Below are 13,510 nucleotides of genomic sequence, written 5' to 3'. Positions count from 1 at the left end.
AAGCTTCGCGGCAAGAGCAGACGCGTCGGCAGATTACACGTAGACATGCCCAAGGGGACGGAAGGAATCCGAAACATTGGTTCGATGTTATGGTACTAATGTCTCACACTTCAGCTAAGTAAAAAATAGGATTGGCTGAACAAAAGCTTGGAGGCGCCGCGTCCCTCGTTGAACGTTCATCTCGCCATTTACCTGGTCATGCTCCACCATCCACCTATCCTGTACAAATGTGTGATCAAAACATGTCAAATTATGAGGTGTGATGTTAAAAAAATACTGGGAAACACGAGTGTTGAGTCAAATCAAAAAAATCAACAACATGAGATGCTCGTTACAACCTTCCGCTTGTCACGTTCTTCAATGGACCATGGATCGGTCATGGGAAAGTACAGTATCTGGTAATTTTGCTTGCGCCTGAGAAAGGGTCAAGGAGTCCGCATGGTCCGTCCAGCAAAAGTATACGCACTTCAATTTAGACATGCCAAGCCGAAAGTGATTCACGACATTGCTAGGGTCAAGTGTCGATGGCTGCGTTTGACCTGCAGAAACGCCCGATTCCCGGCCATTCTTGGGCTCGTCAAAGTTTTCCACGATTATGATCTCGTCGTCTGACTCAGATGATTTGGTTCGTTTGTGCTGTTGCATATCGGAAGATGACGAAGGACGTTTCAATTTCGAGGAGCGTCCGTTAGACGTTGGGTGCATGACAGACTGTAGCACTTGATTTGTCCGAGACTGTTCCCATACAACAGAAGAAGTTCCGGCTATTGCAGCTCGACGCATACTCAGTCTAGGGGGCCTTGGAGAAATTGCATCAGTGCCTCCGCCTACTCACAGTGGCAAGGCAAAATTACCTGGAAGGGTCGAATACGAGAAGATTCGTGTCCCCATTCTTCGAAATCTCATATCCAACGATTGTTTGAGAATGGCCATTGAACTGTAAAACCAAAGGCATTTTGTCCGTTGCGACCACAGGTGACGCGCCGCGGAGGACATCAGTCACCGTGTCTTGTTTTGGATTTGGCGGCGAAAAGTACCGGACAATCCAGTCTATCATAACTTGAATCCCTGAAAGCGGGATAAGGCTCATACTCGCCAATGTAGAATTGAAAGTCACCTTTCTCGCTTTTTGAAAGATCAAAATCTACGAGCTGTGAGCTGTACGAAGAATCAGCACGTTGTCTTACAAAGAGGGGATGACATACGGGATTCCGCGAAATGTGAATGCGGTATAGAGTTCTAAAAGCGCACTTTTGAATCAATCGAGACCCTAAGGAGCAATGTTCTGGTCGTACCTGCTGTGCCAATCCATTTGTCTGTGTCTACCAGGTTTCGTAAGTCTTTAGCACCTTCACGGTCATAACCTGCCAAAGGTAACTCAGTGTTCTGATTGTCTTGCAGATGCCGGCAGCTGCACCTTCCTTCCACGCAGCTTCTATCCAACGTTGCAGATTGCGAACACTAGGGGGGAAGGGATCATCTAGTAAGGCGAAATATATGCTCTGGATTTGCTGGTCCATGAGCGCAGCACATGCCATGAGGAAATTACGATAGCTGAGATAGCACGTCAGTTGGAGGAAGACAGTGACTAGCGTTATACCTACCCGCATCCCCATCGGCGGTCAAATGCCTCGACACAGATATGCGTAGCTGATTCATAGCAGAGAACAGCTCTGCGTGTGTTTCCTTTGGTATGAGATTTCTTCAGAGCATGCTTCAAGAGCGGGATCAAGCCTGGTGTATTTATACTCAAGGGACGCAGTCTATGTGAATTCTAACAGGCATACCTGGACAGTAGTTGTCAGGTGGCGGCCTCGACAGGGTAGGATACCAAAATTCATCTGCCTGTTTCTTTCTTAGTGGCAGTTGGAAGCTGCAAGGTTTGAACAAGTCTTTGGGTATCGCTGGCTTCCTGAATTTATCACTAGACGGCCCTTGTTCTATCAAAGAAGTGAGAACGCGGAGTATGAAACATGTCAGTAGATGCGTACTACTAGAGCTGGAGTTGAAGTGTGCTTCATAGTGCTGATGACGCTGAAATTCGCTGAAGTTCTCGGAGTCGAAGTTCATGTCACACAACTGGCACAGTGTTGGGCCAGCACAGCTTGGTAGTACCAGAGTAAGCTTGCGGAGGATAATGATAAATTCAATGGCTTCACTCACGACGGCCGTGAGCTGCTCTCGCCGATGATTTCTATTTCATCGTCCGAGTCCATCGGCGTCGCGCAAGCGGTAAGTACTCAAGCACTTCAGCTTGAGTTGGTGTGGTTAAAGCGTTAATGATACATTTTCGACATAAATGGATGCGCTTACTAAGCAAATGTACGCCAGCCTCGACGCGCGTTCAAGCACATAAGTAAGACTTCGTATCACCTCTGTAAATCACATCCACCACTTGCTTGCAGCTATGTCTAGGTCATACGATCGCGGTGCGTCTCTGACATCTACAGAAACTAGCAAGTTCAGTTACTGATCTCTGTACAGCACTTACTGTCTTCTCTCCGGATGGTCACTTGTTCCAGGTCAGTGAAGTCGCGTCTCAATGACCGTGATCTCTGCTTCATCTATTCGATAGGTTGAGTATGCCCTCGAAGCTGTTCGCAAGGGAACGTGTGCTGTAAGACTTCAACGTTATTTAGCTTAACGGTGGCACTCATTGTCCGTCTGGTAGGTCGGTGTTCGGGGCAATGATGTGGTCGTCCTTGGCGTTGAGAAGAAATCTGTCCTGCAACTCCAAGACCCCCGTACCGTTAGAAAGGTTGTGATGCTTGATGACCACATCTGCCTGGCATTTGCTGGTACGCTTCTGGATGTCCCGCTCGGTCACATCATTTGATCTCGTATCGTGCAGGCTTGACCGCGGACGGCAGAGTCCTCATCGACAAAGCGCGGATAGAATGTCAAAGTCACAGACTGACCGTGGAGGATCCCGTCACAGTAGAGTATATAACAAGACACATTGCTGGTATACAGCAGGTCAGTAGTCGACTGCTGTTGGCATGGTATTTATCCTCATCCCTATACTCCCAGAAATACACACAATCAGGTGGTGTACGACCATTTGGTATCTCAACATTGATCATCGGATTTGATCCACATGATTCGCGACCGAGACTATACCAGACTGAGCCGAGTGGCATCTATAGTGCATGGAAGGTTAGTCACATTCTCCACTGTACAGTACGCGGTCGACATAGCCCACCTTTTTTGCAGGCCAATGCAATTGGTCGATCGTCGAAAACAGTCCGCGAGTTCCTCGAGAAAAATCACAAAGATGGCATGACTCGCGAAGAAAGCATAAAGCTGACCGTCAAAAGTCTTCTCGAAGTTGTGCAGACAGGAGCGAAAAACATTGAGATCAGCGTCATGGAAAGTTATGGAAAAGTCACGGTTCGACTTTATCTTATTTCATGATCATTCACTGGTCGCTGACAAGCTTGATAGCACTTGGAGCTACCTGAGATCGAAGCAATTGTGGCTGAGATTGAGCGGGAGAAAGAAGCAGGTATGTGTTCTGAATGCTGGCTTTGAATGCTAAAGATCACTTATTACTGTACTCAGAGGCCGAGAGGAAACGGTCCAGGTTGGCGGCGACTGCAGCTGGTCAGGCAGCAATGGCAACGCGAGCAGATCAGCCCTCTGGGCAGTAATCTTGTATTGTATATTCTCGCACAATTTCATCTACATCCTTTGCAGTGAGCCCGTCCATAAGTGTTTTCAAATCTGCTGCCCATTCTACAAAAAATTCTCAAAAAACTACTCAAGACTATTGAAGTGTATATACAGAGTTGTGGGGCTCCCAGCGACAACCATCATCGAACTTTCTCTGCCTTGGAAATGGCCTGTGCATCTATTGTCGCTTCTCTCCACATCATTACTCCGGCGATTGCAGCTGCAGGTCCCACTATGAAAGCAGCCGACACATGCCACAAAATTAACACCGTAAAGCTCATCAGACTTCTGGCGAACCACAATGTCATCAAGATAGTCGAGCCCGCTGCGAATGCCATATCCCACTTCAGGAACGCTGCCACACCTTCAGCAACAGAAATTGCTGACGGGTCCAAAGGAGCCGTAGGGGGTACTATAAGCTTTTGGACGAGCGCCGGGCTGTTGAAGAGAGGCCAGATGTGCGCAACGTGCAAATAAGCGGAAGTGACGTATACAAGCAAGTACATGGCTTGAACAGTGCCGTATCCCGATCCAGAGTGATGCGAAGGCGGTCGGATTTTGGAGTGTGCCCACTGGGCGATTTTCATGAACAGTGGGAAGAACTGCCATATCGCAGTCACCACCGGGTCTTCAAAAACCACCATGCAAACGGTGGGGATAGCATAGCCAACAACAAGGGCAAATAAAAGTGCTTCTGCGTTCCCTTGACTGATTCTGTCGCTGCGACGGGTTGTGCCACCTGTATGCGCAAAGGCAAACCAATAAATTGGCATGACCACCGCACAGCTGCAGAGCTGGAAAATCATGCAAACAGTCGCAGGCATTTTGAGCCGCTTGGAGTGATATTCGTGAGTGGCTTCTGCGAAAGGGATTATGGCGATTGCAGAAAGCGTGGTGCACATATGGATTAGAAGCGGTCGGTAGGTCGTGTTCATCAAGCCATGATAAAACGTAACGATGGTGCAGATGTTGAAGTCGAGAGCGGGGATATTGGTGTATGCAATGCGCGTTGGGAACGATTCCCCCTCTACTGGCGCGCCACATACTGCGTGTAACTTTGGGACCAGGCCATTCCCGTAGAGACACCGGACCATAACTATGTAAGCCGCTGCGACTGTGAGAAATGGGAACACAGCAAGCATCCTGGCTGGAACTAAAAAGCTCTGCTTAGTATCGGGCGGATCTAGCAGCAAGTATACGACTTACCCCCGGAGATAGACGTTGGGAGTCGTGGAGTCATTAGGGAAGCTTCAATTGGACTGCGAGAGTCTCCAAAGGCAATGTGAGGACGATATGTCTTGTATGTACCTTCGTAAAAAGTAGAGAGAAGGGCTCGTTACTGGCTGCCAGTGATCTGGTGTGCACGTGGACCACGTTGATGGGCTTTGTTTGAACACGCACCAGCAGCAGATTAGTAAGTAATTATCATCTTTCCGAACCCGGACATATACAGCCAGGCTGGGCCAGCTATTGACTTAGCTGTGTTGGCAGGACGCGGTAGCACTATGGATACGGGAATTTCTCAGTCCGTGAGCCTTCTTTGCTCAAGTCCAATTTATAAAAAGTAACACCATCATAGCATCGGCTTTCTTCCCGAACAACCATGTCGGCAGTGCACGACCAGGTTTTGGGCTCCGAATATCAGACACTTTTCGACCCGGATACATGCACTCGCAGAGGGCTTTGTCCTGTAACACAAATCCGCAGCCAGGAAGGTCCGCTCGAAAGCCACTCTTTGTACTATGAGCAGCACGGCACTGGACCCGAGAAGGTCATCTTTATCATGGGGTAGGTCCAATGTTTGAAGGCTTTAGTACTGTAGGTTTACCAAGACACTTGTAGTGTTAATAGCACATCCTTCGGATGGTTATCTCAGGTCGAGCACTTTGGGAGACTTCCCCAGTACTCGGTACTAGTTTTCGACAATCGTGGTGTAGGAATGAGTGGTACTCCGAGAGGTCCATACACGTGTGTTTCCAGTTTGATTCTAGCTGATATGCGTATTGATCTTTTTCGAATTATAGCACGAGTGGCATGGCTGAGGACGTCATAGTATTACTTGACTATCTGAAATGGACCGAGGAACGTAGCGTTCATGTTGTAGGCATCTCGATGGGCGGAATGATAGCACAAGGTATCATTGTTGTCTTTCAAATTCATCTGTGGTTCTTACAGCATATCTCAAGAGCTCGCGGATCGTATACCCGATAGGATAACTTCCCTGAGCCTGATTGTCACCACAGCAGGTAGTCAATTCTGGCTGAATGTGCCACCTGTAGGTTCTTTTTTTCTGTAACTAATGAAATCCGTACTGAGTTCCTCTAGTGGAAAGGTTCTACGGCACTGACAAGGTTAGATATGATACACCCTCTACATCTACATGCTAATTTCTTTCATGTGTAGGCTATTAATGACAGGAGATCCTGACGTAAAGGTTCCTATTGTAATGGACATGCTGTACCCTCAACCGTGGCTAGCAGAGAAAGCTAACGATGACCCAGAAGGAAGGACCAACTTAGAAGTTCAATCTGATGTCAGTAGTTCTCAGTACGGTGATACGTTTATGGCGCGTTAGTGACTGACTTCATTTTCCTCAAGTTTTACCTTCGGCGTCTGAAGATCAGCCGACCCCAAACACCCTTGGGTGCTTTGTCACAGATGTATGCGGGACTCACCCACCATGTCTCGCCCGCGCGGTTGCGCAAGATATCCTCATCGATACCTAAAGTTCTTATCCTGACAGGCGACCAGGATCAAGTAATACGTAGTTCTAACAGTCGCCATCTACATTGTCATATGCCTGAGGCTGAGTTTCATTGGTGGGAAGGGACGGGCCATGGAATCTCGGCGCAGTGGAAGACGAGGTTTAATGAGCTCCTGGAGAAGACATTTGAAGAAGGGAGGCTGTCAGTTGCGGTTGCGAGTGTAGACACGAATTGAATTGTTACCAGACTGTGTTACATGTGCGTAATACGTATACCTATATTCTCCTTTAGGCCAGTTTACTTGCGTGTCAGCCAGCCTATACATGCATGAAGCTGCAGGTATTCTTGGCGTCCGTGCTGGTCACCAGTTCAATTGCATCGTTGGACAATACCCGACTTGACTAGAACCTTCCCTGTATTTATCAATCTCGCAGAATATCGAGGATGGTGTGAAAGGATAGGGCTGAGTGCTGGGGAAGCTACATTCGCGTGTTCTTTCAGGACGCTTCCTATCTTCGCAATAAATTTGCAGAATGCAACCACATGATAAGACCGTGGGGTACTATTAAAACGGTGTTCATAAATACATTAAGCAGCCGGTCCTGCGAAGGGCAACAACACAGGGTGTCTCTAATAACAATCCATGTATAAGGCGAGGCAAGTCAGAGAAAAAACCTATATCACTTACATGATACATCCATGCCGTGTTCACCGTTCCTTCAACAATCTCTTCAGCTGAACGCGCATCTCCTCCGGCGCTTTGCCAATAACTGTCTTCGTGACATGGGGCTCGATGCGCAAATTTGGTGGCCACATATCACCCGCTTCTTGTTGCCTGCGAGCCATAATCCGGAGCAGAGGCTCTTTGAATGCACGCTCATTCTGGTTTGTGAGCGGTGGTGGGAGAACTTTACTTCCCGGCTTTAGAGAAGTTTTTGGAACGACTCGGAGAGTACGCGGTATGGCGGACATCTGGCACAATTGAATTGTCAGTTCTATTAGTGTAGGGATTCCGACTTACTTTAAGCTTACTTGGTGCTTGCAGAAAAGCGAGCGTGACTCAGAGAATCAGCGTGACAGGCAATTTGTGATGTCACGCGTTTAGGGGCGCGCTGACAGGAACTTACCCAACAATATTTTGTAGTTCAACATCGTATTAGTACCGGCTCATGCGAGTATGAAGCGTTCTGCAGGCTCCACCAAAAGAGCATCAAAAAGGCAGAAGGTTTCAAGTGCGACAAATACTAGGAACCAGGACAGGAGAAGGAGAAGGAAACATTAGAATGGCCTGAGTATTTCCACGATGTGAGTCGGGCATCTGTATAGACGAATCCTCCCGCTAAGTAATTGTGGAACGCAACCTGAAGTTGTTCAAGGTGTGCCAATCGAACCAACCCGTCTCTTCTGACTCGTTCCGAATCTTCATGTTACTGCAGATCTTCAAGGCGAGTTGCACCTTGTCACGGTGCCACGTACCCAAGTCTGAAACACACTCATGTGAGACTTTAGGCATTGAATACAGTTCTTGCGTTTGTATCTTCCCGCAGACATCTTGCAACCACATTTCCTATGATTCGTTCCTCCGCCGAAGGTCTTCTGAAAAGGTTCGTTTACTCCCGAAAAGTCGCCATCGTTAATTAACATGACTACAGACCGCTCGAACTGTCTAAAGTAGCCGAACTCAAGTAAATGGATACGACTATCATTCAACAGAATAATTACAATCATACCCCACAGAGCCCTTCTCCCGGATGTCGTCGAGTTTGCTTACATTCCTCATAGTGACCTCCGAATACATGGGGAGACGGTTTCTCAACAGAATAAGCGTCCAAACAGCCCCGACTTCACGCTACATTCACAATCTCTTGCCATTGACACACCATCGGGCTCTCGGCTCCCAGGTCATGAAGAGGAAGAACATGTCCTCGTCCTAGAATTTGCAGAGAACTTTAGAACTACCAAACTAGGGTGATTCTTGTTGTCTGGGTGTAATGGAACGCACACTGACGCAAAGCCTGTTTTTCGCTCTCACCGAATATGACAACTTAGCAATTTGGTTGATAAGCGAAACCAACGCTTTAAAGATGCCGTCGATGAGTATGCACACACACATTGTTTTTGCTATTATTGACTCTGAAATATAGGCTTGTGAAGGCTACTCCAGAGGCAGAGGTGTCCATGGATCTGCTGCAAGCAGCAGCAAGAGACCACATCCCCGTAAACCCTTCCGCAAAGAAAGCCCTACCTGTTAACGACTCCCAAAATCTGATAATACCCGAACCCAAAGACCGGCCCTCTATTGACGATATACTACTTGAAATCCGAAAACAACACTGGTATAAAAATCAAATTGCCGACCGGCGGACATTCAAGGAGAAGGTAGCTACTGAAGGTAGCAAGGTTTTTTGTGGGTGCCTTTTATTTCTGACAACATGTACTCAGGATTGCTGGATGAGCCTCTTTCACATACCATACAACAAGCATTGCGAGAGTCGCGAAATATAACGACACTATATTACCATCAGGCAGCCGCCATCAACGCTATTGCGCAGAGGAAGCATGTCATTGTTTCGACTAGTACTGCGTCAGGCAAAAGTGTGATTTATCAGGTGCTTTCTGTGGAACCGCTTCTGGAAATTCCAAACTGAAGAGAGTTGGATTCAGGTTCCTTTACTAAAGTTTCTGGAAGAGAACTCTAGTGCTACAGCCATATTCATATACCCCACCAAGGTTTGTCCTCGACTGAATAGTGATGTTCGCATTTCATGATACGTTTTCTAGGCTTTAGCTCAGGATCAGCGTACCGCGCTGGAGCAGTTGCTTTGGGCCTGCCCTGGACTGCAGCATATCAAGGTAGCAACCTATGATGGAGATACCCCACAGGATCACCGGAGAAGTAAGCCTACTGCATTCTACGCGTGACAATTAGTAATTTCTCCAGCCATTCGGGAGACGGCTTCTGTCATCTTCACCAACTTTGTGCGTATGCGTAAACAAGTATCGCCGAGCTTTCTGATAGTGCTATCCAGGACATGTTGCACGCCTCTATTTTACCTCATGAGGAGTTTTGGCGGACGTGAGCTGTCGTGTGTTTTCAATCCACACTGACATTGACATATATTCTAAGCTTCATAAAGAATCTCAAACTCGTAGCGGTCGATGAACTGCATTACTATTCCAATTTATTTGGGAGGTGAGATTCATGGCTACACCATTTCATTCCAGTCTCATAAAGCTTCCAAGTCACGTTGCTCAGATCATCCGCCGTTTCCGCAGGATCTGTGCAGCCGTAGGGAGTATGTCCCAGTTTGCATGGCACCTCTGTCATGTTTTTTTGTTGACAAAATCTTTGCCAGACCAGCGAGTTATCTTTGTATCATGCAGTGCCACTATATCGAAGCCAAGTCAGCATATGAAACGTCTTTTCGGGGTTGAGGTATGTTCTTATGCTCCTCCTTGTGTCTCCTTTAAAAACCTCTTGCAGGACGTGGAAGAAATTGTTGAGGATGGAGCGCCATCTGGAAAGAAGGACTACTTAGTCTGGGATCCTCCTAGTGTTAAAGATATGGATCCTGGGCTTGCAAAACTCGGACAATCGGGGCCAATGTATGAGGCCATTAACCTGATGATATTTTTGATGATGCGTGGTGTCCGGGTCATTTTATTCTGCAAGGTCCGTACCATAATCTAGGCTTAATTGGGCTTCAGTGACTTAGGTGAATTCAGATTCGAAGAGCATGCGAGTTGGTGAGCAGAATGACATTTAATCTTGAGTTGACCTAGGATTGATGTTGACCAAAAGGCGATGAAAGCTCTGCGCCAACGACTTAGCGCCGAGGGACGTTTAGACGTTCTTGCGAAGGTTATGCCTTACAGAGGAGGTCAGTTTTTGCTTGGGGCATCTGATTGATTTGCAACTCATCACATCCCATAATCAGGCTACTCTCAGGAGGTCAGTATTGTGTACTCCAGGCGACGTAGTTCTCAGGGATTCGCAGGATCGGCGTCGCATTGAACATGAAGCTTTTTCGGGACACTTACTCGGTATTGTTGCAACTAATGCTCTTGAGCTTGGTGTAGACATCGGTGTTCTGGATGCTGTCATCATGCTTGGATTTCCATTTGGCATTGCTAACTTTGTCAGTGCCTCTCAGAGCTGTTTATGACCATCATGCTAATATATTGGATTTGTAGCGCCAGCAGGCTGGGCGGGCTGGGCGAAGATCTCGCGATTCATTGGCTGTATTAGTAGCTGAAGATCTCCCTATAGACAGAAACTACGTCGAATCCCCGGACAAACTTTATAACCAGCCTATAGATGACCTGACCGTCGACATTGAGAGCAAAGTCATCATCGAGGCTCACTTGCAATGCGCTGCTCATGAAATGCCTTTGTCCAAGGATGATGCTTTTTACTTCGGTGCATCGTTAGGCGAGTTGTGTGATTCGAAGTTACGGAAAGACAAAGACGGATGGTAGTTTTCGGCTTCATATCTAGGTCTACTGCTAACCTCAGATAGGTATCACCCGCACCCCAAGTTTCTCCCCTATCCAGCCAAGCATATCTCAATTCGTGGTGCGGATGACGATAAGTACACTATTATCGATGTGACGAAAGTCGGACTACAAAATGGAGTACCAAGAATCATAGAAGAGATTGAGCTTTCAAGGGCTATTTTCGAGCTATATGAGGGCGGAGTGGTTCGTCACCAATCCCATTTTATCTTCTGAGATCATACACTGATACTCGTCTTCAGTTCATGCATCAAGGACTGACGTTTATCGTAAGCACCGCTTATGGGTATCACACTCACCCCCTGACTGTCGCATAGGTTAAAGAAGTCAGTCATGATACCAAAGTGGCTAGACTTGTGAGGGCGGATGTCAACTGGATCACTAAGCCGAGGTGCGTTCATATTCCATTTTCCTGTCATGGCAATTCACGAAGGCACACTGCAGAGACTACACGTAAGTACTTTCTCGTCGTTATACAATCCACCACCTTGACTGGACCAACAGGAATGTGGACGCCATGCAAACTCATCGAATCAAAGAGATTGCAAGGTCGCCACATAGAGCATATTTCGGAAGTGAGTGAATCATCTCAGGGATAATAACAATGCTTCATTGCCTGCGCACAGGGGTCGATGTGACGACTGTAGTGTTTGGTATGTTTAATCCCATGACGTGAAAAGCTAGTTGCTTGAGATTTTATTCCGTAGGCTTCAGGAAAATCAGGTGCGTGTGGACATTAGCTGATAGTCCGTCGATTTCGAAGTTGCTCTTTAGGGGCAACAAGGTACTAGATGTCGTTGACGTTGATACGCCACCGTACGAAAGACAAGTCACCGGATTCTGGTTCGATGTGCCCAAAGATTTACTTGGATTGATGAAGGTAAAACATTTTAACTTTGCAGAAGCAATCCATTCTGCCTCCCATGCATGGATGAATCGTTTTGCTCTTTCTCCCGACTTGCGGACAGAATGCAAGGCGGCAGAGAAAGAATATAATAAAGAGGAGTCGCAGCGGAAGCGTCCCGCTAGGTATGCCTGCTTGCTCATTACTAAGTACCATCGGTTCACTCACATCAGAGTATAGACTAATATTTTATGATGCGTCTCGGAAAGGCAGCGTGTCTGCCCAAGCATTTGATCACAGTGAGCATGTTGTCATGAATCGCCTTAGTTTTCATATTAATGTTGCAGGTGGCGAAGTTTTGCGACAGGCGCACGACACAGTGGAAACCTGTCCATGCAAGGATGGCTGTGACAAATGCAAGTCTAACTCTAAAGGTTCATTCTCGTTACTGATCATTTTGACCAGGCATTCACAGCGCTACTTGCTCGAAAGGAAATGTCGTTGCCTCAAAGATCGGGGCGCTCCTGATTCTGAAGGCATTACTGAACCTTGACATCGATGCCAATGGTGTTGCTGCTCAATTCGGTTCGCAAGGATTCGAGACTATTGTTGAAGCGATGTATATTCGACCATTGGACGGCGTCCAAGTGGAACCGGCTTAAATTGAGTTCCAATGCGCCAGCCCCTGACTCGCTTATTCCTGGCATATTTTGTGTCCATCGAATTATGTATATGTTCCAATATGTTCACGCATAGGTTCAGCACCCATTCCACGATTGCTTTGCCTTTTTCTTGGTTTGCCGCTGCGTCCGATACCTCTCGTCTCGTAAGCACGGTTCCAGCGTGACAGGACAAAAATCTGTTGCAGATTCGAACGCTGCTCAACAACCTTTTTCCTTTTACCACGCTTTGAACACTCACTCGTGGACGGATCCTCCAAGGTCTATCGTAAGGAGTCATAGCCAACTGGTACTAGAACAGATTAGAAACCTGCTCTGTTGGGTAGTGCGGATTTGAAACCTGGTTTTCCCTCTTATCACACCTTGACACTTGGACAGTTCTTCTGAGGTCAACTCGGGAAACATGCTCATGAAACGGTTACTGCAAGAGAATCGAAATCTGTCTACTTCTCTTAGACCGCGCAGGTTCGAAACCATGGGTGAATAACAAGGTGTGTTTTTTTACATTGGAACACAATTGGAACACACCTTGACATTCACTCATGGTTTCCTCGGAGGCTCACCGGTGCACCTTAACTGGTCTTTGCCAAGTGGCCAAGTGGTTGCCACAACAGAATCGGTTTCTTCTGGAGGTTTGAAACCAGCTGAATGACAGGTTTTTTTTCTATTGGAACACACCTTGAAATTCACTCATCCTCCGAGGTCCATCTAACTGGTCTTAGCCAAGTGGTCATTTCAACAGAGTCAAAATCTGTTTCTCTTGGGGTTGGTTCGAAACCTGCTGGCAACATTTTGGCGATGTATAGATCCTCGGAGGTCCATCTTAACTAGGCCCTCTACTAACATTAATATTGGGAGTCGGGGACTCTAATCATGCCAAGGCAAGGTCAATAAACCGGATGCCGATCTAGTCACTAGTGTACGTAGTAATTTAAACAAATACATGTTTTTTGCATAGTAATCCACAGTGCGATCTTCAGTCATGCAGACCCATACTGCCTCCTGCATGCTTACGAAGATCGAGGGACGATGACATGGCGAGCCGAGATTGGTGACGGAGCTTCGAATCAAACAATAGGTCTCGGACGCAAACC

At 47.1% G+C, this 13,510-nt stretch overlaps 6 protein-coding genes across 6 annotated transcripts; 3 read left to right on the top strand and 3 right to left on the bottom strand.

Annotated features, from left to right (window-relative positions):
- Positions 1-64: 64 nt before the first annotated feature.
- On the bottom strand, positions 65-2,259 carry DFJ58DRAFT_781936 (peptidase family C78-domain-containing protein). The gene is made up of 11 exons (XM_041389818.1): positions 2,164-2,259; positions 1,992-2,104; positions 1,788-1,940; positions 1,605-1,734; positions 1,418-1,554; positions 1,296-1,364; positions 1,206-1,239; positions 1,118-1,158; positions 855-1,068; positions 467-799; positions 65-414 (listed from the first exon to the last, which is right to left on the bottom strand). Exons 1-11 carry the CDS (start codon positions 2,214-2,216, stop codon positions 312-314), a joined length of 1,380 nt encoding a protein of 459 aa, XP_041245088.1. The 5' UTR covers positions 2,217-2,259; the 3' UTR covers positions 65-311.
- Positions 2,260-2,326: 67 nt separating this feature from the next.
- DFJ58DRAFT_781933 (nucleophile aminohydrolase) lies at positions 2,327-3,702 on the top strand. The gene is made up of 9 exons (XM_041389817.1): positions 2,327-2,429; positions 2,485-2,522; positions 2,576-2,617; positions 2,672-2,798; positions 2,852-2,976; positions 3,031-3,156; positions 3,214-3,390; positions 3,445-3,505; positions 3,562-3,702. The coding sequence occupies exons 1-9, from the start codon at positions 2,408-2,410 to the stop codon at positions 3,648-3,650; spliced, it is 807 nt and encodes a 268-aa protein (XP_041245087.1). The 5' UTR covers positions 2,327-2,407; the 3' UTR covers positions 3,651-3,702.
- Positions 3,703-5,097, bottom strand: DFJ58DRAFT_682634 (uncharacterized protein). The gene is made up of 2 exons (XM_041383247.1): positions 4,879-5,097; positions 3,703-4,825 (listed from the first exon to the last, which is right to left on the bottom strand). The coding sequence occupies exons 1-2, from the start codon at positions 4,910-4,912 to the stop codon at positions 3,813-3,815; spliced, it is 1,047 nt and encodes a 348-aa protein (XP_041245086.1). The 5' UTR covers positions 4,913-5,097; the 3' UTR covers positions 3,703-3,812.
- Positions 5,098-5,275: 178 nt separating this feature from the next.
- DFJ58DRAFT_658826 (Alpha/Beta hydrolase protein) lies at positions 5,276-6,612 on the top strand (the record flags this gene model as incomplete). The annotated part of the gene is made up of 7 exons (XM_041382053.1): positions 5,276-5,460; positions 5,515-5,640; positions 5,697-5,806; positions 5,859-5,947; positions 5,998-6,023; positions 6,076-6,205; positions 6,271-6,612. The coding sequence occupies 7 exons, from the start codon at positions 5,276-5,278 to the stop codon at positions 6,610-6,612; spliced, it is 1,008 nt and encodes a 335-aa protein (XP_041245085.1).
- A 233-nt stretch (positions 6,613-6,845) lies between these two features.
- DFJ58DRAFT_305868 (uncharacterized protein) lies at positions 6,846-7,431 on the bottom strand. Its single transcript, XM_041379742.1, has 3 exons — positions 7,399-7,431; positions 7,066-7,349; positions 6,846-7,007 (listed from the first exon to the last, which is right to left on the bottom strand). Exon 2 carries the CDS (start codon positions 7,347-7,349, stop codon positions 7,086-7,088), a length of 264 nt encoding a protein of 87 aa, XP_041245084.1. The 5' UTR covers positions 7,399-7,431; the 3' UTR covers positions 6,846-7,007; positions 7,066-7,085.
- Positions 7,432-7,493: 62 nt separating this feature from the next.
- DFJ58DRAFT_781926 (DEAD H helicase) lies at positions 7,494-12,759 on the top strand. The gene is made up of 28 exons (XM_041389816.1): positions 7,494-7,609; positions 7,633-7,682; positions 7,745-7,822; positions 7,887-7,981; positions 8,030-8,062; positions 8,115-8,345; positions 8,427-8,474; positions 8,522-8,769; positions 8,820-8,986; positions 9,159-9,273; positions 9,319-9,356; positions 9,407-9,453; positions 9,505-9,570; positions 9,621-9,673; positions 9,734-9,813; positions 9,862-10,050; positions 10,104-10,124; positions 10,180-10,258; positions 10,359-10,516; positions 10,572-10,852; positions 10,898-11,078; positions 11,135-11,161; positions 11,210-11,400; positions 11,586-11,615; positions 11,667-11,921; positions 11,977-12,035; positions 12,084-12,143; positions 12,202-12,759. The coding sequence occupies exons 1-28, from the start codon at positions 7,555-7,557 to the stop codon at positions 12,396-12,398; spliced, it is 3,132 nt and encodes a 1,043-aa protein (XP_041245083.1). The 5' UTR covers positions 7,494-7,554; the 3' UTR covers positions 12,399-12,759.
- The last annotated feature ends 751 nt before the right edge of the window (positions 12,760-13,510 follow it).

The sequence above is a fragment of the Suillus subalutaceus genome, assembly GCF_016647625.1.
Source record: "Suillus subalutaceus strain FC151 chromosome Unknown DFJ58scaffold_38, whole genome shotgun sequence".
In the NCBI taxonomy this organism is placed as follows: domain Eukaryota; kingdom Fungi; phylum Basidiomycota; class Agaricomycetes; order Boletales; family Suillaceae; genus Suillus; species Suillus subalutaceus.
This window is presented reverse-complemented; position numbering and strand designations above follow the sequence as displayed.